Genomic DNA, 27217 nt, shown 5'->3' with positions numbered 1-27217 from the left:
GAACGGCCTCCCTGATCTAAACCCGAGCGGTCGTTTGTTATTGGACTTCTGTGCTAGTCATGGATTATCCAGAGTGGGCGGTGTTCAAAGCCTCCATTGCTGAAGCTGCGGTGGCTAGCTGTGGCCTCAGGGTCTTAGGCTCCTCAAGGGGCGGTAACCCTCGGACACCGTGGTGGACACCGGTGGTCAGGGAAGCCGTCCGACTGAAGAAGGAGGCCTTCCGGGATATGATATCCTGGAGGACTCCTGACTCGGTTGCAAGGTACCGACAGGCTCGAAGGGCTGCAGCGGCTGCCGTGTCGGAGGCTAAGCAGCGGGTGTGGGAGAAGTTCGGAGAGGCCATGGAGAAGGACTTTCGGTCGGCACCAAAGTGTTTCTGGAAGACTATCCGGCACCTCAGGAGGGGGAAACGGGGAACCATCCAAGCTGTGTACAGTAAGGATGGGACTCTGTTGACCTCAACTGAGGAGGTCGTCGGACGTTGGAAGGAACACTTTGAGGAACTCCTGAATCCGAATAACACGCCCTCTATGTTTGAGGCTGAGCTCGAGGTTGATGGTGTTTCGTTGTCAATTTCCCTGGTGGAGGTCACTGAGGTAGTCAAACATCTCCGCAGTGGCAAAGCCCCAGGGATTGATGAGATCCAGCCAGAAATGCTAAAGGCTCTGGGTGTTGAGGGGCTGTCATGGTTGACACGCCTATTCAACATCGCGTGGGAGTCGGGTACAGTGCCAAAGGAGTGGCAAACCGGGGTGGTGGTTCCCCTTTTCAAAAAGGGGGACCAGAGAGTGTGTGCCAATTACCGGGGTATCACACTTCTCAGCCTCCCTGGTAAAGTCTACTCCAAGGTGCTGGAAAGGAGGGTTCGGCCGATCGTCGAACCTCAGATTGAAACAAGGAACAATGCGGTTTTCGCCCCGGACGTGGAACTACGGACCAGCTCTTCACTCTCGCAAGGATCCTGGAGGGGGCCTGGGAGTATGCCCGTCTACATGTGTTTTGTGGATCTGGAGAAGGCGTATGACCGGGTCCCCCGGGAGAAACTGTGGGAGGAGTATGGGGTAAGGGGGTCTATCCTCAGGGCCATCCAATCTCTGTACTCCCAAAGCGAGAGCTGTGTTCGCGTCCTCGGCAGCCAGTCAGTTTCGTTCTCAGTGGGTGCTGGTCTCCGCCAGGGCTGCACCTTGTCACCAATCCTGTTTGTGATATACATGGACAGGATATCGAGGCGTAGTCGTGGTGGGGAGGGGTTGCAGTTCGGTGGTCTGAGGATCTCGTCACTGCTTTTTGCAGATGATGTGGTCCTCATTGGATCATCGGCCTGTGACCTTCAGCACTCACTGGATCGGCTGGCGGCCGAGTGTGAAGCGGCTGGGATGAGGATCAGCACCGCTAAATCTGAGGCCATGACTCTTAGCAGGAAACCGGTGGATTGCTTACTCCTGGTTGGAAATGAGTCCTTAGCCCAAATGAAGGAGTTCAAGTACCTCGGGGTCTTGTTCGCGAGTGAGGGTACGATGGAGAGTGAGATTGGCCGGAGAATCAGAGCAGCGGGGGCGGTATTATGTTCGCTTTACCGCACCGTTGTAACGAAAAGAGAGCTGAGCCGCAAGGCAAAGCTCTCGATCTAACGGTCGATCTTCGTTCCTATCCTCACCTATGGTCATGAGGGCTGGGTGATGACCGAAAGGACGAGATTGCGGGTACAAGCGGCCGAGATGAGTTTTCTCAGAAGGGTGGCTGGCGTCTCCCTTAGGGATAGGGTGAGAAGCTCAGCCATCCGTGAGGAACTCGGATTAGAGACGCTGCTCCTTTACTTCGAAAGGAGTCAGCTGAGGTGGTTCGGGCATCTGGTAAGGATGCCCACTGGGCGCCTTCCTTGGGAGGTGTTTCAGGCACGTCCAGTGGGGAGGAGACCTCGGGAAAGACCCAGGACTAGGTGGAGAGATTATATCTCAACACTGGCCTGGGAACGCCTCGGGATCCCCCCGTCAGAGCTGGTCAATCTGGCCCGGGAAAGGGAAGTCTGGGGCCCCCTGCTTGAGCTGCTCCCCCCGCGACCCGACCCCAGATAAGCGGACGAAAATGAGATGAGATGAATGCTGCATTTTGTATTTTTTGTGTCTGTATTTTGTATGCCTGCCATTTCTGTACCCCCTGGCTGTTGTTGTATTGCTAATTGTCACTAAAATGTATTAATATAAAAAAATATAAAATAAATAAAACACGATCAATATCTTGTTATAACAAGACAAGATGTCGTCTTTACATTTACATTTAGGGCATTTAGCAGACGCTTTTATCCAAAGCGACTTACAATAAGTACATTTATCATCAGAAGTGCATCAATATATCGCTGTCGGTACAGAAAGGATGTTCATAGAACCAAGTGCAAGTACCACAATCGCTAGGTTAATCAATTCCCCGTATTACAGACATGATAGCAGCTGCTGCAGTTGCTACACAGTTAAGTGCTACAATACAATACAATGCAATGCAATACAATACACTACAATACAGTGTACAATGGTGGTCAGAAGAGGAAAGGTGGCTATGCAGAGTTGAGGTGAACTCTGAACAGGTGAGTCTTGAGTCCTTTTCGGAAGATAGTGAGCGACTCTGCGGTCCTGAGAGGGGCAGGGAGCTCGTTCCACCACTGAGGCCCCAAAACCGAGAAAAGTTGTGACTTTGCTGATCGACCTTTGCTAGCTCTTAGCGATGGTGGTTCCAGTCGTCCAGCTGAGGTAGTCGAGCGGAGGGATCGAGCAGGGGTGTGTGGCTTTAGCAATGCTTGGAGGTAGGCAGGGGCAGTTCCATCGACTGCCTTGTATGCCAGTACCATCGTCTTAAATTTGATGCGAGCTACTACAGGGAGCCAGTGGAGGTCCCGGAAGAGGGGGGTCACATGGGAGAACTTTGGTAGGTTGAACACGAGGCGTGCTGCCGCATTCTGGATGCGCTGCAAAGGTTTAATCGCAGAGGTAGGAAGTCCAGCCAGGAGTGAGTTGCAGTAGTCGAGGCGGGAGATGACCAGTGATTGGACTAGAAGCTGAGCTTTGGACTAGAAGCTGAGCTTCCCCCCCTCCCCCTCTACCACCGACGAAAACCTTCTCCGCTCCCAGACCCGTAAAGATAACACATATATCATCTTATTTCGACATTCATCAGAAGTGTGCACATATTTACGTGCTTTGAGGTGAAAATGCCTGGGACCGCCTGGGAATACCAGGTGCTGTAAGCTATTTTCTTTTTCCCCTCGAGCTCATTGGCTGCAATGACCTGCCGTTCCCTGATCTTTAGCGCCCACTGTTTTGGAGAATTTAAGCAACATACAGACACTGCCAACGTCTCTCCAAACTCTATTTGTGAAACATGCGGACAGTGTAGTGAGACTGCCAGCAGGGAGCAGCAGAGAGCTTCCAAAAGAAGAGGGGGGGGGGCAGGGGTTAGTTCACCTGGGGAGCAGAGCGGCGGCTTTCTATGGAAAGACAAGAGGGCCACTCACTGGCCCTAGAATGGCACGGTAAAAGTGTTAAACCTCACGGAAACCGCACGGATTTTGAATGACTAATAGCCGCGGCTATTAGTTATTCAGTCCGGCTATTAGGTATGAGGAAGGAGCCCCTCCCTCTTTTTTGCTTGACCACTAAGTTTGGAGGCTGTCTAACCAATCAGTGAAGAGAAATGGTATGGCCACACCAACCGCGTTACTCGCGTTAAAAGGCCTAAATACACCGGCGCCACACCGGCGCCGCAGCGGCGCGTAAAAAAGTCTGCCCCCTACATTCCGGGTGTACTAGCCCACACCGGCGCCTACTAGCTGCGTGGCAGCGTTCCGCGCCGCACCGCCCAACTAGTCTTCGAGCCAATGTTCTACTCCCTAGCATCGCCGCCCCTGAAAAAGCGCTTTGTAAAAGCTGGTTTGTACATCCCGGGTCCCGTAGGCACCTCAATATCTACCACTGGATGAGAAAGGAATGGAGAAACAATTCCGAGAATGGACGATGAGAGACTGGTCGTCGAGGTGGAAAAATATGTCGAATTGTATGACCAAAGTTCCCGTCATTACAAAGACAACTCTAAAAAGGACATTGCCTGGTGAGCCATAGCTCTGGAGATTGGCTCTTCAGGTGAGAAATCAACAATGGTGGACTAAGTACCCAAACCATTAACCATAATGGGAAATAGACTAAATCAAGTCACATATAATCACACCATGTGGGTAGAAACCAGATTACTTGTAATATATATATTTTTATTTAAGGCAAGGCAACTTCATTTATATAGCACTTTTCATGCATGAAGCAGACTCAAAGTGCTTCACATAGAAACATTCTCATACAATAAAATAGATCAGTAAAAGAAAACACAGGCAAAGCTCAAAAATGCATTGTCATGTATTAACTGTCTCTCTGGTATCAGATCATGTATTAACTGTCTCTCTGGATTTAAGGAAAAATAACATTAAGTGTCTCGAGCACTCAAATAAAATACACTGGCTACTGAATCCAGCACAGCAATAACATCACTGTATTTATCCCGAGGGATAAAAAAAAAGTATATATATATATACAGTGTTGCATAGTAGCGAAGTAGAAATACTTCGTTACTGTACTTAAGTAGTTTTTTTGGATATTTGTACTTTACTTTACTACTTATATTTCTCTGTACTTTTACTTCGCTACATTTTGCGAAGAAAACTGATACTTTTACTCCGCTACATTTCCCTTGAAACCTTCGTTACTCGTTACAAAATCAACTCATCTTTAGAAAAAAAAAAAAGAATCATGAGAGATATGAGAATAACGTTGGGGACTGTGGTAGAACACAGACTGCGAGCCTGTTTGGCGAATCAGCTGTCCCAGCGCACGTTCGCAAAGCCCCCTTGCTTAGTTACTGTTGCTACGTCGATCAAAACTCCTACGACTGTCAACACACAAATGCATGGCTAGGACGAGGGCAAGGGCTATCAAAATTCTACTATTTGTATCAGGCTGGTTTGTACACGCAGTATTACAACACTATCTTATACACTTCAATACGCTGTATATGTGCCATTTTTGCTACAAAGCTAATTTAAATACCCTTTTTGGGCAGGGACTTAAGTTTTCCGAAAATCCGCGATCCTGGATGACACCAAAATCAATATTAAGTAACGTGTACCAGCGCACACACACACACACGCACACGCACGCACGCACACACACACACAGACACACACACACACACACACACTTTCGGTGCTGTTTTAATAATGATAAATAATTAATTTAATTTGTATAGCACACTTTAACACTGCAAGGAGGTTTGAGTGTCCTTGATTTAAAATGAGCGGTGAGGAGGTCCTGGAGGTAGGTTGGACCGGAAGTGTTTATGGCCTTGTGGAGTTTTGCCTATTGTGTTTGTGTTAGTTGAAATAAACTCCATTATTCTCAAAATTCTGACCCTTTGCTTTTTTATTAACAGCAGTTACTTGTACTTTTACTTTCAGTACTTAAGTACATTTAATATCAGAAAAGTACTTTTGATACTTAAGTACAGTAAAGATCAGATACTTTAATACTTTTACTTAAGTACTATTCTAAAAGGTGACTTTTACTTTTACTTAAGTAATTTTCCAGTAAGGTATCTGTACTTTTACTTAAGTATGGCTTTTGAGTACTTTATACACCACTGTATATATATGCAAAAGAGTATACCAGAGAGGGATAATAACTAGATTATAGGTCATCATAGAGGCTGCACCATATGGTTCTGCCATTGCACCGGATACGGACAGTTTCGTCCGGACTCTGGACGGAGAGATGTTGGTTAACAACATTTTTCAAGTTACATTCTTGTTCATGTTTTGCCAAATAACCTTAAATCCTTAATTCAGCTCATCATACGGACTCTGGATTCGTAAGCTCAGAGGCGACGGACCCATTTACGGACGAAACACCTCCGGGACCGGACGAAACTGTCCGTATCCGGAGGTATGTATCGGCCTTTAGACGCGGCAGATGCACATAATTACGCACGTAAACGCAGTAACGCGCCCAACGCCCGGAGTTCAAAAAATCGAACTTTCAACGCTCCAACGCGTGACGCGTTAGCCTCGATAGCCAATCAGCGTGGAGCTTGACCCGAGGTCACTGGCAGAGAGTAGTGACGCTTGCTCAGAAGCATACGGCCGACATCTTTCTTTATTCTGGGTGGAAATAGTAACATAGTTACGCCATTAAATGCGTTTATGGAAACAATTTTAGCGAGAAATGTGCATTTTACTTTCATAATGTTCGCTCGGTGAATGTGAAGGATGTTTGGTTTGATAGTTATGACGAAGAGGGAACGCTCCGTTCACTTGCATGGACATGGACTCATCTAGCTGCGTTGGCGCGTTGACGCGTTGGAAGCGTTGAACCATCCAACCCAGTCGCCAAGAAAAAACGTTGACGGTGTACGTTTCCATGAACACTGGATACGTAGCATTTCAACGTAAAAAATATCGTGTTATACCTACAGTATCCACGTGTGCCGCTGTGGAGGCGGGTTTCGGGGTTTGGGTTTCACGGCTTTCGCGGCAAATTGTGGACACGATTGTTTAGGTGGACACGATTGTTAACCAACTCACGATTGAGTTGGTTTTTATTGAACGAGACTTCAACACGGAACAGCTGCACGAAACGATGGTCACGTCACTCTCGGTGACGGTGTCGACAATAATGAACACACGAACAATGTTAATAGAACAACACACAACCACATAACATCCCGAACCCATTAACCCCACTTAATCCTAACAACAAAACAAGTTCACAAAAGCCCCATTTGTCAACTGAGAACCCCAATTCCCAGAATCCCCCGCGGCTCCGGAACACGGCGTAGCTTATATTAATCTTTATTATCTGAATGGGAAATGCAATATTTTAGGACAGATACACCATTAAACGCGTTTCTAATGACATTTCTAGCGAGAAATGCACATTTTCCTACATAATCTTCAGTCAGTGAATGTGTATAATCTTTATTAATCTTTATTATCTGAATGGGAAATAAAATATTTTAGGACCGATTCACCGTTAAACGTGTTTCTAATAACATTTCTAGCGTGTTATACACACACACAGACACAGACACACACACACACACACACACACGCACACACGCACACGGTGCATTTCGCTGCTAAAACAACAACAAAAAAATATTCCCTCAAATATTATTACTTTCAAAACGTTGGCCAAAATGGCCAATAATATCATTTTTTATTTGGGATGCTTCTAGGACATTTTGGGTGGACGTTGAGCTGAGTCCAATGACACCAAGAACGACACTCTAGCTAATGGTAACATGTATTTTACATGGTACACCTAGGTCTAGGACATGATCTCGGTGTAGCAAGAGGCCGAGCTTGATCTCATTGGACTCAGCTTAACGTGTAGATGCTAATTAACATGTAATTTGTCAAAAATCTCCATCGGGAAGCAAATCTATAGCTGGTCATTATTGATAAAGGCCTCCAAAATCGACAGCTAATTACTACCCCGAAACATATTCAAATATGATCATGTGTGGCACTGTTGCAATCGTCTCGAAACGTAGATGTCAAAGGACACCTTGTTTGCTCTGTTGCACCACCGGGAAGATATTTTCATACTTCTAATGGATTGATTCATATTTTAAGGTTCTCGGAGTGAGACTTTAAGTGGCTGCAGCAGAAGTGTTGAGACCAAAGATGATATCAAGAGATTTATAGAATATTACCATTCACATTATGATTCTTCGTCGTAACATCCGACCAAACATCCTTTACATTAAGAGCGAAGATTATGAAAGTCCAGGCTCAGCAAGTGCTCCATCTCGTTGCACCTGCACCAAGCGGCTCGCTTGCAAGATTTTGGCCTGAAGTTCTTCCCAGACCTATACCATAACAGTCCAATATGCATATCTGAGAATCAGGCCTCTCTTCAATAATGACAAAATGAGAGAAATACAGATTCACTTTTTGTTATCTCATAAGCGGCGTGGTGCCGGCTCCTTTTGACCTTTTGACCCCAGACTTCAAAGACGTGGCCACAGGCCAGCGGTGTCTACACACATTAAGCCACAAATGTACACCTCCATTCCGCAAAAAATGGGGCCTAGAAACTAACCTCTGTCTTATGTACATTGACTGTACTGTTGGAGGTCACGCCCCTTTTCCAGCCTTTTCGAGATAGCTAGGGATGCTAAAATGTTGACACACATTTCCCGGGGCCCCGAGAATGACATATGCAAGATTTGTAGTTCTAGCCCATAGAGAAAAAAAGTTTTCCCAAATGGACTGTCATTTGGACAAAGCCCCTTCAGAAGTGTTGCCTGCGAGACCTAATGGTTCAGAATGTGGTGGAAAAAAAGTTTTTGAGATAGGAAGGTCCTACCGCCCTGAAAAACTGGGACCCCCGCACCGAAACTTGGCCCGGTCGGACCCCGAGTGCAGGAAGGGGGGGCCTGGACTTTCATAATCTTCGCTCTGTGAATGTAAAGGATGTTTGGTCGGATGTTACGACGAAGAATCATAATGTGAATGGGAATATTCTATAAATCTCTTGATATCATCTTTCGTCTCAACACTTCTGCTGCAGCCACTTAAAGTCTCACTCCGAGAACCTTAAAATATGAATCAATCCATTAGAAGTATGAAAATATCTTCCCGGTGGTGCAACAGAGCAAACAAGGTGTCCTTTGACATCTACGTTTCGAGACGATTGCAACAGTGCCACACATGATCATATTTGAATGTGTTTCGGGGTAGTAATTAGCTGTCGATTTTGGAGGCCTTTATCAATAATGACCAGCTATAGATTTGCTTCCCGATGGAGATTTTTGACAAATTACATGTTAATTAGCATCTACACGTTAAGCTGAGTCCAATGAGATCAAGCTCGGCCTCTTGCTACACCGAGATCATGTCCTAGACCTAGGTGTACCATGTAAAATACATGTTACCATTAACTAGAGTGTCGTTCTTGGTGTCATTGGACTCAGCTCAACGTGTAGATGCTAAATAACATGTCATTTGTGACAAATCTTTATCGGGAAGCAAATCAATAGCTGCTCAGTATTGATTAAGGCCTCCAATTTCGACAGCTAATTACTACCATTAAACATGTTCGAATATGCTCATGTGTGGCACCGTTGCAATCGCCTGGAAGCGTAGATGTTGAAGGACACCTTGTTCGTCCTCTTACGCCAGCGGGAAGATATTTACATGCTTCTGATTGACTAATGAATTGATTCAGCTATTCCCCCAGAAGTCCGGGGTCAAAAGGTCAAAAGGAACGTAAAAAAACGTGCCCCCCACATATCGTTCAAAATCCACCCAAAATGTCCTAGTAGCATCCCAAATAAAAAATGATATTATTGGCCATTTTGGCCAACGTTTTGAAAGTAATAATATTTGAGGGAATATTCTTTTGTTGTTGTTTTAGAAGCGAAATGCACCGTGTGCGTGTGTGCGTGTGTGTGTGTGTGTGTGTGTGTGTGTGTGTCTGTGTGTCTGTGCGTGCGTGTGTGTGCTTGTGTGTGCTTGTGTGTGTGTGGGTCTGTGCGTGTGCGTGGGTGTTTGTGTGTGTATAACACGCTATTTTATGTTGAAATGCGACGTAATCCAGTGTTCACGAAACGTACACTGTCAACGTAGGTATGCTTTTGGCGACTGGGTTGGCTCTCAGATATACGTGTTTCTAACAAGATGATATCATTAAAAGTTACATAAGGTAACAGTTTAATAACACAAACGCAGGAAGCACGTGAGCTGCTAGTTTAGCGAAAGCAACCTGACGTCGTTGAAACATGCGAGCGAGCCGATCAAATCCTAATAACTAGGGGTGTGCCAAAATATCGATACTGCGACATATCGCGATATTTCGTCTTGCGGGAAGTTATCGATATGCTGACGCCAAATATCGATATTCAAAGGTCCCATGACATGAAAATCTCACTTTATGAGGTTTTCTAACATAAATATGAGTTCCCCTAGCCTGCCTATGGTCCCCCAATTGCTAAAACTTGCGTTTGGTGTAAAACGAGCACTAGCTGTTCTGCTCGCCTTTGAAAAAACGGAGGCTCAAGTGCGCTGATTTGGAATGTCTGTATTCTTGACGTCATCAGGAATCTCAGCTCCTCCCCTTACTCTGCCTGGCCCGCCCAGAGACGTTGGCCCGCCAATGAGACTCGACCGTGCGAGCGCCACATGTGTGTGTGTTTGTGTGAATACACACACTGTAACGCAAGTGTTTCTTGTCGGTTCTTTGACGTGTCTTGTATTTCCACAACGAGACTGTTGTGGGGGTTATGTTATCTCAGCCATGGTTGAGAAGGAATTGGGAGAAAGGAACTTTGGCTTTGACTGGCTGAAGTACATGAACTGCGTCATGCCGCCGGTTGCCGCGAGGCACCATCGCCCGGCAGCCGGCAGCGCGCGGTTCAGTCGACTTCAGGTTGATGTGAAAGTGGAAGAACCAGAGACGTCGCAGAACCCGACAAAGTCGTTTGTGATTCATTATATCGTCTGGAGGCGCACACCGCTTTTGGCCGTGATAATATGTATTAAATGATATAGATTTCTATGTATTATATGATATTATTTAGATATAGAGCTCCAGGACTGTATCGCAAGTGTTGTACACTTCCTTGTTATTTGGATAACCGTTCTGTCGGACTCGTCTCTGGTATTTCTACAACGAGACTCGTATTGGGGGTTATCTCAGCCAAGGTTGAGAATGAATTGGGGGGAAGGAACTTTGGCTTTGACTCCCTCAAGAACATGAACTACGACATGGAGGAGAAAGGGATTGTTGGCGGCGAATGTCTCCAGCTTGAGACCCGCTGAGGGACCACCGCCGGAGGCGGAGGTGCCTAAGCGCTGCCCGGGAACAATCCCTTTCTCCTCCTTGTCGTGGTTCGGTCTACTTCACATTGATGAGGACGTTGAAGAACCAGGAACGTCGGAGAACCCAACGCGGTCGTTTGAGATTCATAATATCGGATCACACATCTTTTGGCGGATATAATATATATTATATAGATATCTATGTAGGCTATATGATAATATTTTGATATAGAGCTCCAGGACTCCCGTGTGTTCTAGAATATTTACAGAACACGGCTAAAGGCTGTGTGCGCCTCGCCATTGCGATACATCCACTGTAAACAGAGCGAATGAAACTAAGCAATGAAATGTTTTCTGCATTTATTTTGTTTTCTAATTTTCTGTTACTTTGCATAAAATGTTTTTGTAATAAATTCTGAATTTCTTCAGTGACACAGATATCGTGATGTATCGTGGGTGAAATTTCTTGCAATATATCGATAATCGCAGAATCGCTGTATCGTGATATTATCGTTATCGTGGGTAAAATATCGTGATAGTATCGTATCGTGGGGTACCTAGTGATACCCAGCCCTACTAATAACTATAAAACTAAAGATCAGACACAATCACTGACTGAAGATTATGCAAGTAAAAAGTATATTTCTCGCTAGAAATGTTATTAGAAACACGTTTAACGGTGAATCGGTCCTAAAATATTTCATTTCCCATTCAGATAATAAAGATTAATAAAGATCATACACATTCACTGACTGAAGATTATGTAAGGAAAAAGTTACATTTCTCGCTAGAAATGTCATTAGAAACGCGTTTAATGGTGTATCTGTCCTAAAATATTGCATTTCCCATTCAGATAATAAAGATTAATATAAGCTACGCCGTGTTCCGGAGCCGCGGGGGATTCTGGGAATTGGGGTTCTCAGTTGACAAATGGGGCTTTTGTTAACTTGTTTTGTTGTTAGGATTAAGTGGGGTTAATGGGTTCGGGATGTTATGTGGTTGTGTGTTGTTCTATTAACATTGTTCGTGTGTTCATTATTGTCGACACCGTCACCGAGAGTGACGTGACCATCGTTTCGTGCAGCTGTTCCGTGTTGAAGTCTCGTTCAATAAAAACCAACTCTCGTTGTCGAGCGTTCAATAAAAACCAACTCTCGTTGTCGAGCGGGCCCCCCCCCTACAAACGTGTCTCCCCCCCCCCTCAACAAACGTGTCCCCCCCCCCCCCTTCAACTAACGTGTCCCCCCCCCCCCCCCCCCCCCCCTACAATCGTGTGTCCCCCCCCCCCCCCTCAACAAACGTGTCTTCCCCCCCCCCCCCCCCCTCCCCGGTCAACAACAGTCTCCCCCCTCCCCCCTAAACAATCGTGTCCACAATTTGCCGCGAAAGCCGTGAAACCCAAACCCCGAAACCCGCCTCCACAGCGGCACACGTGGATACTGTAGGTATAACACGCTATTTTTTACGTTGAAATGCTATGTATCCAGTGTTCATGGAAACGTACACCGTCAACGTTTTTTCTTGGCGACTGGGTTGAACCATCACACAATGATCAAGCGTCAGGTTAGGCGGGTTACGCCCCGTGCCCACTTCCTCCTTCAGTCAACGGACGTGGGAAGGCGTGGCTGACTGATGGGGGAGTAGTCTTTGCAGAGGCATTTTTCAACTTCTTGACTGAGCCGAAGGCTCCAACGGAACGGACGGATCCACAATGCATTGCGCGTCCGTCCCCATTAAAGTCAATGGGGATCACGCAACGGACGGAGGTAGTGGGCACGGGGCGTTACTCGCGTTATCCGACGCGAGTAACGCGTTTGGTGTGGCCGTAGCGTAAAGTAACGCATTGTCGAGAGCTGCAGTGCCTCCATGTTTCGCCGTAACATAAAGCTGTGTTGTCTTTACTAGTGTCACTACAATGTAGGCTAGTGACCACCACTAGCTAGTGGAAAATACAATTTTGTGTCTAGTACAGTGATATATTTGTATATGTGTGTGTGTGTGTGTGTGTGTGTGTGTGTGTGTGTGTGTGTGTGTGTGTGTGTGTGTGTGTGTGTGTGTGTGTGTGTGTGTGTGTGTGCATGGACTTGTACTCACCTATTTGAATGGAATTCAAATAGGTGGCAATAATTTACATCTCAAACATTGCAGGTATATCAAATTTAGATCAGTGAGGTACTCAGTGATTAATTAACTTATTAATTCAACTGATTTACAAGAGACATAATATGCGACATTTGCTACATGTGTGAGATGAGCCATGCCTAATCAAATAAAACAAATCCCCATACCACACATATGGGTTAACATAAAGAGGTGACATGCATGAGCATAATGACCAGCACTTCTACTGAGACAATCACTATGTCTTCAAACAATCGACAACAATAGCACTGTCTGTGATCGTGGAATCCATTCATACAACAGGCAGTGTTTGACTCTAACTATAGCATCAACTAGTCAACTTTAACCTATAAGTCAAGTCAGAACTCAGGTCCAGACAGTGGTTTGTTACCAGTAGAGCTCTGGTCCAGACAGTGGTTTGCTACCAGTAGAGCTCTGGTCCAGACAGTGGTTTGTTACCAGTATAGCTCTGGTCCAGACAGTGGTTTGTTACCAGTAGAGCTCTGGTCCAGACAGTGGTTTGTTACAAGTAGAGCTCTGGTCCAGACAGTGGTTTGTTACCAGTAGAGCTCTGGTCCAGACAGTGGTTTGTGACCAGTAGAGCTCTGGTCCAGACAGTGGTTTGTTACCAGTAGAGCTCTGGTCCAGACAGTGGTTTGTTACCAGTAGAGCTCTGGTCCAGACAGTGGTTTGTGACCAGTAGAGCTCTGGTCCAGACAGTGGTTTGTTACCAGTAGAGCTCTGGTCCAGACAGTGGTTTGTTTACCTGTCCTTGACCTGACCTGCAAACCCGAACAAATGTCCTCAATCCCCCCTAGTTTGGACACCTTGCTCTGTTAAGCAGCTTTCACTCCGATGCGCGGCAACTCGCCGCCTCCATTCATTTTATGAGGGATGGGCGGCAGAGGGGAGGCGGTTGCAACCGAGGCTGTTGGACCAGGAAGCGGTTGCCGCCCACGTGAACACGCACAGATTTTGCCCTACCGCTCATCTTTTCCTGCGCTGAAACTTTCGGCGCCAGCCGCCCGTCAGCGGCAGCAGTAGCAGCCGCTAGTAGAACGCCTGGCCCTTTCCCACCGCAGCGTGAACCCTCCGGCAGCGAGGAGGTTATCAGGGCGGCTGCCGCGCGGCGGTGTGCTAGCAGCTTTAGCTGGCAACTACAGTGGGCTGTAGTTGCTGCTGTGAAATAGATTAATTAATAAATGATGTCAATTAGAGTCCAGCAACGACAGGCACTGAACAACTTAAATTTTTTTGTGTGTTTGTATTGACCAATCATTGCAAGCCAATGATTGGTCAGAATTAAAACATGTGACACCGTTTTTCCAGCTAATATAGCAGGGCTGAAGGCTGAGAGCAGAAGTCATGGAAGCTGTCAGAGATGAGGCATGGACACTGTCTCTGAACCGGACCCTGTACTCACTATGGAACCTGAGGACATGTCTTTGGACCCGAGGAAGACCAGCCACAGAAGATTTGGTAGGTGACCTTTTTAGAGCATTTAAAAGAAATAAACCACTCAAATAAATATTTTCATGCATTATGTTTATGTATTACTGTATAACTGTGTGTATGAATGTATTACTGTGTAACTGTATGTGTGTACATGTCAATAATCAGGGAATAATAACAGGTATGCTGGAGACCAGTTGTTCTGCTTAAGTGTGTTCATAATTCAACACGAGAGCTACAGTACTTCTGATGTTTCTTCTAGATGGGGAGGAATTCTGCAGACCGTAGGAACACTGTCTGGACTGTGAATGACAGCCATGCAGTATGAATATATCCCTGTGTACATAACTGTGTGTGTTTTTGTGGTGTGCGTGTGTGTGTGTGTGTGTGTGTGTGTCTGTGTGTGTGTGTGTGTGTGTGTGTGTGTGTGTGTGTGTGTGTGTGTGTGTGTGTGTGTGTCCTATTCCTGAACAGCACTAAAGTCCTGCAACATTGTCTTGCTGATATTATATATTATTATATATATTCGGACTGCTGAGTCTCTTAATCTCCCTGCAGTTCAGTGAGTCTGAATCATATCATCCTGATTAAAATAAAAATAACAATATAAGTAAAAATTCTAATATTATTATTGATATTACTATTATTAATAATAATAATAATAATAATAATAAAAACAATAATAATTCATTCTTATAGTAAAATTATAATGCCATCCAGTCCCTTCCGGCTACCATTGTATGTTGTACGTCCTGGCACTTAATGTACACACTTTTGTACGCACTTAATCTACATTGCACATATTCATAGTACTTAATTGTGAAGCATCTGTAGTAGCTGCAATCACTGCTATACACAGGGAATGGGTTAGCCTGGCGATTGTTGGAACTTGCACTTGGTGCTATGAACATCTTTACTGTACCGACAGCGATATATTGTTTCACTTCTTATGACAAATGTACTTATTGTAAGTCCCTTTGATAAAAGCGTCTGCTAAATGCCCTAAATGTAAATGTAAATAATTATAATAATTGTAATTGTTATAAGAATTTGTATTAATATTAATTTGTATTAATGCTAATTAATATTAAACTCATTAGGATTTTCACCTTAATGAGATTGCATTGCCATCTCATTAAGGTGTGCCTCATGAGATGGCAATGCAAACTCTGCACATTTGAGGATTCTTCATGAGGGGAGCTCATCAAGCATTATCGCGTCAAGCACGGTACTTTTGGTCGTGGCTATTCTGTACCCTGTCTTCATTTAAGCTGTCCTTGCTCCTTCAAGACTTGGGGTGGCCTGCGTACACACTTGTCTAGATCCCACAATTCACAGGAAACTGAAGAGTGTGAAGGTGTGCAATCTTTCAGATGTCAAATTTGCAACTCATTTTATCCTAGTACAAAAGACTATTTTCAGCATATTAATTCCCACTTGAAAAGACATGAAACCATAGAATGTGCTTTTAACGGATGTGATTTCAAGACAAACATATATGGGACTTATGCAACACACAGAAGTAGAAAACACAAGTCCCATTCATTGAAAAACTTTAAGACTGATGTGATCGCAGAGCATCCTGTTGCTACTGAGAACGAAATTGACTTTCCAGTGTTGGAATCATATTGTCATGTGGATAGTGATACCACCTTAGAGTTGGCTTGTGAAAGGGACACTAAAGGTGAAATTGTGAAAAATGTCGGTTCTCTCTTGTTAAAATTGGAAAGCATCTATAATGTCTCTGGCAAATGTGTTGATGACTTAGTGGAACAGCTTCAGTTTATCTGCGAATCATCCACTCAGTACATTCCAAAGTTAGTGAGTGATATTTTTACAAAGAATAACTGTGCTGTTGATGAAGCTATTGTTAGTGAATTAGTAGACAAACTCTATCACTCCAATCCTTTTACTGCAGCCTTGGGTCCTGATGGTCCCTTTTCTTCTAAATTTAAGAGGGTAAAGTATTATAAGGACAACTTCAGTGTAATTGAGCCAGTAGAGTATATTTCGGATCCAGAGAAGAATTTTAGCTTTCAATATGTGCCTGTTCTTCAATCCTTACTGCAATTGTTGAAAAATGAAGACATTGTAAACAGGTTATTGACTAAACAGACTACTTCAGACGACTCACAGTTTGCATCCTTCCGTGATGGTAAATATTTCAAGCTAAATGAATTTCATGCTAATGTTGTTTATCATAATGGAGTTCAGTATTTCCCTTATACTGTATGCAGATGATTTTGAAATCTGCAATCCCCTTGGAACTTCACGGAAAAAACATAAAGTCACAGCAGTTTACTGGGCACTAGCCAATACACCACCTGAACTGAGATCACAGTTAACATCAATTCATTTAGCTCTCCTTTGTAAAGCAAATCATATAAAAAGTTTTGGCTATGAAACTGTTCTTGAGTCTCTTTAGAAGGATCTCATAACATTGGAGAGGGAAGGAGTTTTTTTGCCTCAGGTTGGCAAAAATATCAGAGGTACTGTTTTTTGCGTTTCAGCAGACAATCTTGGTGCGCATTCTTTAAGTGGACTTGTAGAAAACTTTAGTGGACATTATATCTGTAGGTTTTGTATTGGCGACCGTTCTGACTATCAGCAAAAAGAAGTACATTCAGGAGCTTTTCCATTAAGAACAAAAGAGAACTATGATTTACATGTTCAGTCTGTAAAGATAAATCCTGCTTTGGTACACTGTTGTGGTGTGAAGAAAAGTTGTCCCATCACAGAGAAATTAAGTTATTTCCATTTTGTAACCGGGTACCCACCAGACCTTCTACATGACCTTTTTGAAGGTATAATTCCTTTGGAACTGGCACTGTGTCTTAATGTGTGCATCCACAAGAAGTACTTCACCTTGACAGAACTTAACAAGTCCATCACACAATTTCCATACAAATTTACTGATAAAACGGATCACCCCGGACCTATCCCAGTGTATTTTGCCTCTCGTAAAAGTATTGGTGGGAACGCCAGTGAAAACTGGACATTGTTAAGATTATTATCATTTATTATTGGTGCAACTGTACCACTGAATGATCCAGCATGGCACGTTCTTATGATTTTAAAAGATATAACTGAGCTTGTAGTAGCCCCCAATAATACTGAGGAAAGTATTTGCTACCTAGACACGCTGATATCTGAACATCGTCACAGGCTGTTGGAAGTTTTCCCAGATCAAAAATTGATTCCAAAGCACCATTTTTTGGAGCATTATCCTGATTTGATAAGAGGGTATGGTCCTTTGGTTATCCTCTGGACTATGCGATTTGAGGCTAAACATAGCTTCTTTAAGCAAATTATTAGACACACAAAGAGCTTCAGAAATGTATTGATGTCACTTGCCTCAAAGCACCAAATGATGATGGCATACATTTCACAAGGAAATGCTTTGAAACCTGCAGTGTGTGTCACAAAAATATCATCTCTTCCATTAGACATACTTGATACAGGAATACAGCAGTCTTTCAAGGCAGTTTATCCAACACAAACCTCTGTGAATTTGACCAATGTGGCCATACTCCATGGAACTAAATATGCTGCTGGGATGGTTTTGCCTTATGGGTCAACTGGTGGTATATCTGATTTTGTTATGATTTCACAGATTGTTATTGTCGATGGCAGTGTCAGTTTCATTGTGAAAATGCTTAACAGCTGGTATGATGAACATTTTAGGGCAATTATGTTAGACCACTCTGGGAAAATGACCCTGGTACAGCAGAGTGAACTTGGGGACACATATCCCTTGACAGCATATTTTGTGGAAGGAAAAGTCATGGTGACATTGAAACGTCACATTATTTGCCAGTGTTAGGTGCTGAGTTTGACTCTTTAATGTCTAACACCTTGCTTCCTTCCTTCAGAGTAATTTCTTTCTCTTTCTGTCAAGATGGATTTCGTTGCATTGAAGGTTATTATAGAACACCGGAGTGAGAAGCTTACACTGTCCTCAGGAATACCCAGCACTGTAGAACAGTTACATGAGACAGTAAAAGAGACATTTGGACTCATTGAGGATTTTACCCTGCATTACCTGGATGAGGACTTTGGTGATTACTTCACTCTGCATTCTACCAACCAGATTAAACACAAGGGGACAATCAAAGTGGTGATGATTCCATCGGTAGTTCTTACATTGACTGCTTTGACTGAAAACCAGACAGATATAATGAATGACAGTTTAAGCTCTGCTACTGATGCAACGCCAGATTCCCAGACAGATGCCTCATCAGTGTCTTCACAAGACATCCTATCCCCACGTAGAAGCCCTCAGATGACAACATGGCCAAATCAAATCATCATTTCACTTTTCTCTGTGGCAACAGAGACAGTACTGATGAATGCCAATGAAGAGTTTGTCAAAGATCGTACTGTGCTGAACAATTCTCGGATCCGATCTGAAATCATGGAAAAATTAGCTGACTACATGTACAGCTACACACCCTACCCCACAGGCCTTCAGATAGGTGAGGTGGCAGAGGCTTTAGTCAGAAAGCATCCATGCCTGACAGAGCTAGGCAGTCGTAATGGCTGGCTTGGATGGATGTACAGTCTTAAATACAAGATGGGAAATTACAGGTCGAAGCTCCGAAGCCTTGGATTTCCTGAGGTTGTCTGCAACTCACTTAAGAACAAGCACCCGGATGACAGGTCTGCTGCAAAGAATATAAAGAAAGCACGGAAAGGAGAAGTGGTGTTTCTCCCACACTATCCTGCGGGAGACAGTAAGGAACAACAAGAGCTGGACCGAAACCAACTAATCACTGAATCAAAGAAGAGAGAGAGCACAGTCGTCAAGGACTTGATGTGCAGAACTTTTGCACATAGGAGACATGAGGTTGTCACCCTACAGATGAGCATCAGTGACATCAAGGACAGATGGCCCGCCTTGTTTGATGTCTCGCAAGTGAGTAATTGGAATTGTTGTTACAGAGTGGTCAACACATATTGTGGACTGAACCTGCATGTTTCACAGTTACACACTCATTAGTTAGACCTGTGTCATCTAATGCAATCAAATACAACAGCTCTGCCAAATATACATTTTCAGTTTTTGTTGACATTGTCAGATAAGTGATTATTATACTTTGTTTATTATTGAGGTTGTAGTGGGTGGTGCTGGAGTGCAATAAATTGAAAAGTGTTCCTAATATTTTGTCCCCCTCAACGTATGTTAATGGATGGACAAAAGTATAAGGACACCGCTCAATATAATGCACTCCAATAAACATTATCCACAATGTCCTCAATGATAAACAAAGTATAATAACCACCTTTTTGACAATCTCAACAAAAACTGAAAATGTATGTGTGGCAGAGCTGTTGTATTTGATTGCATTAGATTGCACAGGTGTACCTAATCAAGTGGTTGGTGACTGTACATCCTATTAAAAATGATAATGGAACAGTCTTGCATCCTATTCATCTCAGTATGGACTTACGTGTTTGCTGAATGACAACAGATGAGTCACCAGTTCTTTTTTTTCTTTTCTCATCTCTCTTTCAGGTTAGCGCAGAGTTTCAGAGGATCACCCCACTGAATCTTGAGCCAAAATTCATGGCAATGTTGGACTTCTATACACCTAAACTGCTGTCCTTGTTTCAAACGAAGAAAGGTGCTGCAGGAGAGAGACATCGGGCACAAATGTGTGTTCTACTTAAGGTATTAAACCTGTCTCATTCACGTTTCTCTCCTTTAAGCTAATTACCATCAATAATTACATATTCATATCCTAATCAGATAACTTATCTTTATCCCCACCGACTCTCTCTTATGCCTTCTCCTATCCTCAAGCCTTCCTTAACAGTTCTTGCTTTTTCTTCCTTAGTTTTCTGTCCCTCAAACTCTCACATCCTCTGCACACCATTTTACACGTTTTGGTTTATTCTTACATCACTACACTCCAACTCCAGTTCAATTTTTCTAACGTAAATTCTATTGAAAGCTTTGACTCAAGTCAAGTTTGCCTCTGCTTGAATGTGTAGTTTTGCATTGTATTAACATTTTGAGGCTTTCTGTTCTGCAGAGTGGAATCCCCATTCAACAGACCGTGAGGTTGTCATCCCATGTCTCATCAATCATTTGGGAGAAGATGCCAGTGCCTTGTTCAAGGACTTTGAGGTTAGTATAATACTTAATTGTTTTCATGATTTTTAACAACGTAATCATGGGTGACCATAGAGTTCCTGCAGTACGTTTGTTTTTTCCTTACCGCACACAAAGAAGAAGCAGCTTTCATAGTGTAAACCAGCTGTGGACATCAGATACTGTACGAGTCAATTTTGTTTGGAGAGAGAAATTAATTATATGGAAGCATTAAATAGTTATTTTGTCTGTGAGATCAAAATCAAATTTGGGACCACCACAGTAGTATTGTTTAGTTTGTCCACTTCATGTCCTGCTATGCTCTTATGTTGGTAGGTGGTATTTGTCTTGCGACATGCAGGTTGAGAGTGAGTTCTAAACTCAAGTTATCTTTACAATGTCTGCAGGATGCTGCTGATGGATCTGCCAGTGTTCAAGAGGAGTTGGCAGAAGAGGTCATGAAGATTTACCTGCTGCGGAAACAAGATGGGTCATTGGATGTTGGGATTATCATTGAGGGCAACACTGTCCTCAGCAGTCTTGGAGATGTTAGCAGGGCCTGCTGCTATCTCTTGGGACTGATGTACGTGTTAGATCTGCAATACCCCAAGAACCTCAAACATAGTTTTGAGGTATTCCAGAAAGTACTGCTGGAGCTGGATTCTGGAAACCTTTCCAACAAGGTCCAGAGACTAAAGAATTACCTCTGTATGTAGCGACTGGCTACTGTTCAGCAAGATGCTCTCTTAGTGAGGGATTTTTTCATTGGCAAGTCTGAAGTTTAGCTGATGTACTGTTGTCTTAATGTTTACATAAGACTTAAGGTTTCCATTCATAGTGAAATTGCATGTTGGACTGTTCTTGTTTTCTGATGTGGAACTTTAATGTGAAATATCAACCTGGAAATCTCAACTGGCATTACAACTCATGGTATATTATCTAGTTTCTTTTAACATGGTTTATTCTCGCCAGTGAGCATGTGACAGTGTTCATGTGAGCATCACGCTGAATGAACCAAGAATTAATAAATGTCTACCATGTTATACAATAACTATAATTACATTCAGCTAATTGAGTTTGGATTTAAACTTGATGATTTATAATTGTCAAAACAGACAAATAAATGTTTACTTAAAAATGTTGATGTGTGCAGAATTGCTTTGTTTATTATTTTGTTTCATATATTGACTTGAAGTACTCATATAGATTAAAGAGTAAATACTTAAAAAATAAGTTAATGTAACATATTTATTCTGATATTTGATAGTCCAGTATGAATTACATTATGTTAAAAAAATTAAGTAAATGTAGCAGATTTGTTTTGTTAAATTGTCAAATTTTCAGTTGCATCTACCTAACATTTTATTTATATCTACTCATTGTTTTGAGTGGTTTGAACTTAGGGTTACTATTGCATAGACTTAAAACTTTAATTATATCAACTCAATTTTTTTATTTCATGGTACTCAATGTAGTTGTTCAGATCTGCTAATATTTTATAAGTACATTTACTTAATCCATAAGGTAAATCTAAATGATTTCACAGATTTCAAATGTACTCAATATTTTAAGTGTAAAAATGTTACACAGATTAAATTGAGTAGAGCATAGTTACATTTTTTAGAGTGTAGTTCAATCAACTCGGGGTTGGTTAACACAGGGTTGTGCGCGTCCACGCCAAACTTAAAAAGACGTGATGTATGGATCATGGAAACCCTGAACGATATGGCGAAACGGGCCGCTTATTTCAATGAAATGGAACTCCAGGTTCTCCTGGAGAGCTATGACGAGGAGAAGGACATTATCACAAGAAAAGGGAACGCTAAAACCTCTGGAACCCGGAGAACCAAAGCCTGGCAGCGGATCGCTGACCGCGTAAATGCGTTAGTTACACATCAAAAGCATGATCCTTAATATTTGAGCCATGAATATATAAATATCCCAGTTAAGCATTCTTAAAGATCCTACCACATAACCCCTTTCTTCTAAAACAATATGTACTCCGATTGCTTCCAAGCGGTCAGAGGATCAAGTATAAAAATGAAGTATAAAAAACATACAAACTGGTAAGCTTTTCCCACCATCGTATTGGTATAAATTTAAATAAGCCATTTTTTTAAGCCAATCAAATTCAAATTGTCGGCCCTCAAATTGTCTTGTCCCCGGTGGAGGAGCTGTTAATAAACATAAATTCAGGGCGCCCTGGCATGGAGGGGGTACCTGGAGGTACCTACCTCCTCAGAGAGTCATGGTCCATACCCCACTGGTTGAATGTAGGTTTTTGTGTTTTCTTGTATCTTAGATTTTTTTTGCCTTCGAAGTAACACATGCAAACCGTGTGCTTGCCACAGCGCATACTATTCCAAATGTTTCTTTTTTTGGTAACTGGGTAGAAAACCTAAAAGTGACAATTCATCAACTTCACAGATCAAGATGGATCCGTGCTTGTAATGAAGCCGCCGGCTACGATCGAACATTCTCCAGTGGATGCAAGTCCGTCAGGACTATTTTATACTTTATGTTGTAAATGCCTCTCGGCATAGTACTCAGACAATATTGCTCTTTGTATGATAGGAGGCCGATACAAATCTTGGATGGGTCATCTGAAACGACTGTGATGTTCTCAGCATCTCCAGCATTATAGCCTAGATAAAACTACCATTTGAAAAAAACGGAGGGCTACGCAAATAGTCTGGAGTGAACTGAGGCCAGGTCCTCGATTGGTAGAGTTGGCTATGTAAGGCTATTTAAATATATTAAAGATTTGCACGAGAATCTATCTCTCCACTCCAGCAAAAAGTCATCCAATATGTCAAGATGTCGAGCCGTGGTCTGATCAATCGCTCCCGGTGGATTGCACGTATAATTTGCGCTCTGATATCAGCAGTTCTCTCATCAAAAGGGCATGCCATTGTGAACACATGAAATCTGCGGTGAACGCCGGTTGGAATACCCAAAACCGGGGTATGTTTCAAACTTAACCTGCGCAAAACCTGGTCCGACCAGGGGCCTGTTTCAGAAAGCAGGTTCAACAAACTCTATGTTAAAACCTTAACTCTAGGTTGACCAACTCTGAGCTGTAAAACTCTGAATTTTCGGCTTCAGAACAGGTGATAACGCTTAGTTCAATCAACTCTGAGTCAAGGTAACTCTGAGTGAAGCTCGTGCATGAGGATATAAAAAGCCCTCATCAATGGAACACAGATAACATGATTCACCATGGCAACAAGTACTAACAAGCCTCGATCCTCCTACTTCTCCCCAGCGGAGTTGCAAATCTTAATGACTGCATATGCAGAAAGCGAGCATATCTTTTTACTAAAAAGCAATACTATGGCAGCAGCCAAAAAGCGGGAGCTCGCGTGGAAAAAAATAGCTGACCGAGTCAGAGTATTTGAGAAAAAGAAAATGTTTTCTCTTGAATATTCCACTTATTCAACAATTATATTCCATATGTGTGTTTGTGCGCACAGGTGCAACCCAACAGGCCCCAAACGGACTTGGCTGCAACTAAAAATGAAATACAAAAATGTAGTTCAAACAGATAAGGTATAATTTAAGTACAAGCAATTGTGATGTTGTTTAGCCTGCCCTCATTAAACAGCATTTAGTGGCTGCATTCAACATGTGATAGATATATTTAAGTAATTAGGGAAATGTGCTAAACAAAGAAAAATCCCAACACTGCCAGTATTTAAAATTGTCTATATGAAAGCAACACCTAAATGCCTTTTATACATACAAGTCTCCAAATTTGTGTTTTCTGGTTATCTTAAAATTTGACCACCATTATAGCCATCAGAAAAAAGGCAGAGTCAGTTGGAAATGATTGAAGCATATCATGTCTCTAACAGCTCTTCCATCTCGTGCATCAGCAGGGGGGTCAGGATTATTATCTGGATCATTGGGGGAAAGAGTAGGACATTGTTCTCCTCTAATAGTGGCAATGTTGTGGAGAACCAAACATGCCACTATAATGTCACAAGCCCTTTCCGGGGTGACCCTGAGCCTACGAAGGCACTGGAACCGGGCCTTGAGTATGCCGATGGTCATCTCCACTCTGGCTCGTGTCCTGCAGTGAGCCAAGTTGTAGTGTTGCTGTGGGCAAGGGTCAGGGTCAGGGTAAGGGGTCAGCAGATAGCGCTGGCTGGGGTACCCTCTGTCTCCAAATAGATAACCATCAAACTCTCCTATGATAATACAAGATACACTTTATTGTTTCAGTTGTAATAGGAGGAAACAAAATATTGATCATAGGATATAACTATATACTGGATACATAAACTATATATATAAACTCACCACGGGCAAATCTGGCACTCAGTGTAGACTCACGAAACATTTGTGACTCATACACAGACCCAGGCCACTTCGCTTCCACATTATTTATCATGTGGGCTGCGTCACATATGATCTTCACAGTGGAGAACAGTAATTAGTTATATAGTGAAGCATATTTCATTTGGAATGTTAAAGGCTACTATTTAGGCCTACCTGTACATTAATGCTGTGGACAGATTTCCTATTCACATAATCTCCTTCATTTATTGAAGGAGCTATGATAGGAATGTGAGTGCCATCTATGCAGCCAATCACACCTGGAAACCCTAAAATATATCAAATTGACTGATTAGTGCTTCAAGTCTCAAAGCTTTATGACATGAATGAATTACTGCTTAGACTGATACCTGCAATTCTGTGGAACTCTTCTTTGAGAAGTCTGGTTGGTCTGTGACTTGGGAACACTACAAACGTGCATAGTAGCCGTTTCAGTGCAAGTGTCACATTTCGGACAGCCCGACAGACAGTTTCCTTGGACACATGCTCTGCATCACCGACGTTATACAAAAAACTGCCGTTGGCAAAAAAACGAAGTGCAATACAAAGAATTTGCTCGGAACTGAGCGTGTCCACGATGTGTCATGTGAGCGATGTGAGGGCTGAGAATATTGTTTATATAAATGATTGATGATGCAGAGAAACGGAAACGCTCAAACAGGTAGCTACTCATCAGGGAATGATAAAACATCCAAGTATCTGCGCCTCGACATCAACTGGCTCTTCAATAAAAGGACACGCCGGGCCCTATTTTAACGGTCTGAGGGCCCTATCTTGCATCCGGCGCAAGTGACTTAGTCACTGGCGCATGCGTCGTTGCTAGTTTACAACTGGCGCAGAGCGTTCTTTTCCCACCAGCGCCACTCGCCGGTAAATTAGGGATTGATCATGCGCCCCAAGGGGCGGTTCGGCGGAAGGAGGAGACGGTATTTTGCCGTCTCTGAATACCATTGCGCTACTGACCAGGAAATACCTGGTTTAAAGTCAGTGGCGCGTTGTTCAGATGCTATTTTAAGGGCGCATGCATACATGCGCATGCGATGCATACGGATTGCTTGTGCACCTCGCGCATACACTTTGCTTCTCTCATCTACCTAGCCGCACATTCTTCGTAAATTATTTGTGAAAGAACAGCTGATGCAGCGGTAATAAGTTGTACTTTTAAATCAATGCATCTGCAAACACCGTACAGCAAACACATATTTTCTTGACACAGACATCGTGTAGGCCTACATGCCCATACATTTTAGGATTGATGAGTAGGCCTATTTGATCGTGAAAAACATTGTTTTACCGCGAGTGAGTGTTAAAAAGAATGAATGAATGCGGGCGCGCGTGTGTGCTCTGTTTAAACACACGCAAACTAAACACTCTCATCATCATCTCATCTTCGTTCGCTTATCCGGGGTCGGGTCGCGGGGGGAGCAGCTCAAGCAGGGGGCCCCAAACTTCCCTTTCCCGGGCCACATTGACCAGCTCTGACGGGGGGATCCCGAGTCGTTCCCAGGCCAGTGTTGAGATATAATCTCTCCACCTAGTTCTGGGTCTTCCCCGAGGTCTCCTCCCCACTGGACGTGCCTGAAACACCTCCCAAGGGAGGCGCCCAGTGGGCATCGTTACCAGATGCCCGAACCACCTCAGCTTACTCCTTTCTAAGTAAAGGAGCAGCGGCTCTAATCCGAGTTCCTCACGGATGGCTGAGCTTCTCACCCTATCCCTAAGGGAGACGCCAGCCACCCTTCTGAGAAAACTCATCTCGGCCGCTTGTACCCGCGATCTCGTCCTTTCGGTCATCACCCAACCCTCATGACCATAGGTTAGGATAGGAACGAAGATCGACCGGTAGATTGAGAGCTTTGCCTTGCGGCTCAGCTCTCTTTTCGTAACAACGGTGCGGTAAAGCGAACGCAATACCGCCCCCGCTGCTCCGATTCTCCGGCCAATCTCACGCTCCATAGTTCCCTCACTCGCGAACAAGACCCCGAGGTACTTGAACTCCTTCACTTGGGCAAACTAAACACGTAACGCATAATACAATCAATGGCAATGTCTATTACCGCGGGGACACATGCATATTAGGATAGCATACAATACTGATAAGAAACAATGTTTATAATGTATTGCGTATATCATTAAATAGAACCACAGTTACCGCATATCATATAGCCTATCATACGTTTTCTTTGCCGAAATTTATTTGAGGACTCAGTATTTCTGAAGTTGTGGAAGAAACCCCCTTATTCCATGTGTGAATTAGGCCATATTATTTGGCAATAAACTAAGCCATTTGCAGTTTGAAATTCATGTGCATCTGTCTCATCGGAGACTGCAGACGCGCTGTCAAAATATCAACTCGT

General features: G+C 43.4%; 1 protein-coding gene across 1 annotated transcript; it reads left to right on the top strand.

Annotated features, from left to right (window-relative positions):
* The first annotated feature begins 17574 nt into the window (after window positions 1-17574).
* On the top strand, window positions 17575-21390 carry LOC115547633 (uncharacterized). Its single transcript, XM_030362002.1, has 4 exons — window positions 17575-19343; window positions 19944-20099; window positions 20464-20558; window positions 20930-21390. The coding sequence occupies exons 1-4, from the start codon at window positions 18327-18329 to the stop codon at window positions 20982-20984; spliced, it is 1323 nt and encodes a 440-aa protein (XP_030217862.1). The 5' UTR covers window positions 17575-18326; the 3' UTR covers window positions 20985-21390.
* The last annotated feature ends 5827 nt before the right edge of the window (window positions 21391-27217 follow it).

The sequence above is a fragment of the Gadus morhua genome, chromosome 7 (genome assembly GCF_902167405.1).
Source record: "Gadus morhua chromosome 7, gadMor3.0, whole genome shotgun sequence".
NCBI lineage: Eukaryota > Metazoa > Chordata > Actinopteri > Gadiformes > Gadidae > Gadus > Gadus morhua.
This window is presented reverse-complemented; position numbering and strand designations above follow the sequence as displayed.

Coding starts and splice junctions, on each gene's coding strand:
- LOC115547633 (XM_030362002.1), top strand. CDS start 18,327: ATGGATTTCGTTGCATTGAAGGTTATTATAGAACACCGGAGTGAGAAG. Junction 19,344..19,943: donor CCTTGTTTGATGTCTCGCAA/GTGAGTAATTGG, acceptor TCTCTCTTTCAG/GTTAGCGCAGAGTTTCAGAG. Junction 20,559..20,929: donor CCTTGTTCAAGGACTTTGAG/GTTAGTATAATA, acceptor CAATGTCTGCAG/GATGCTGCTGATGGATCTGC.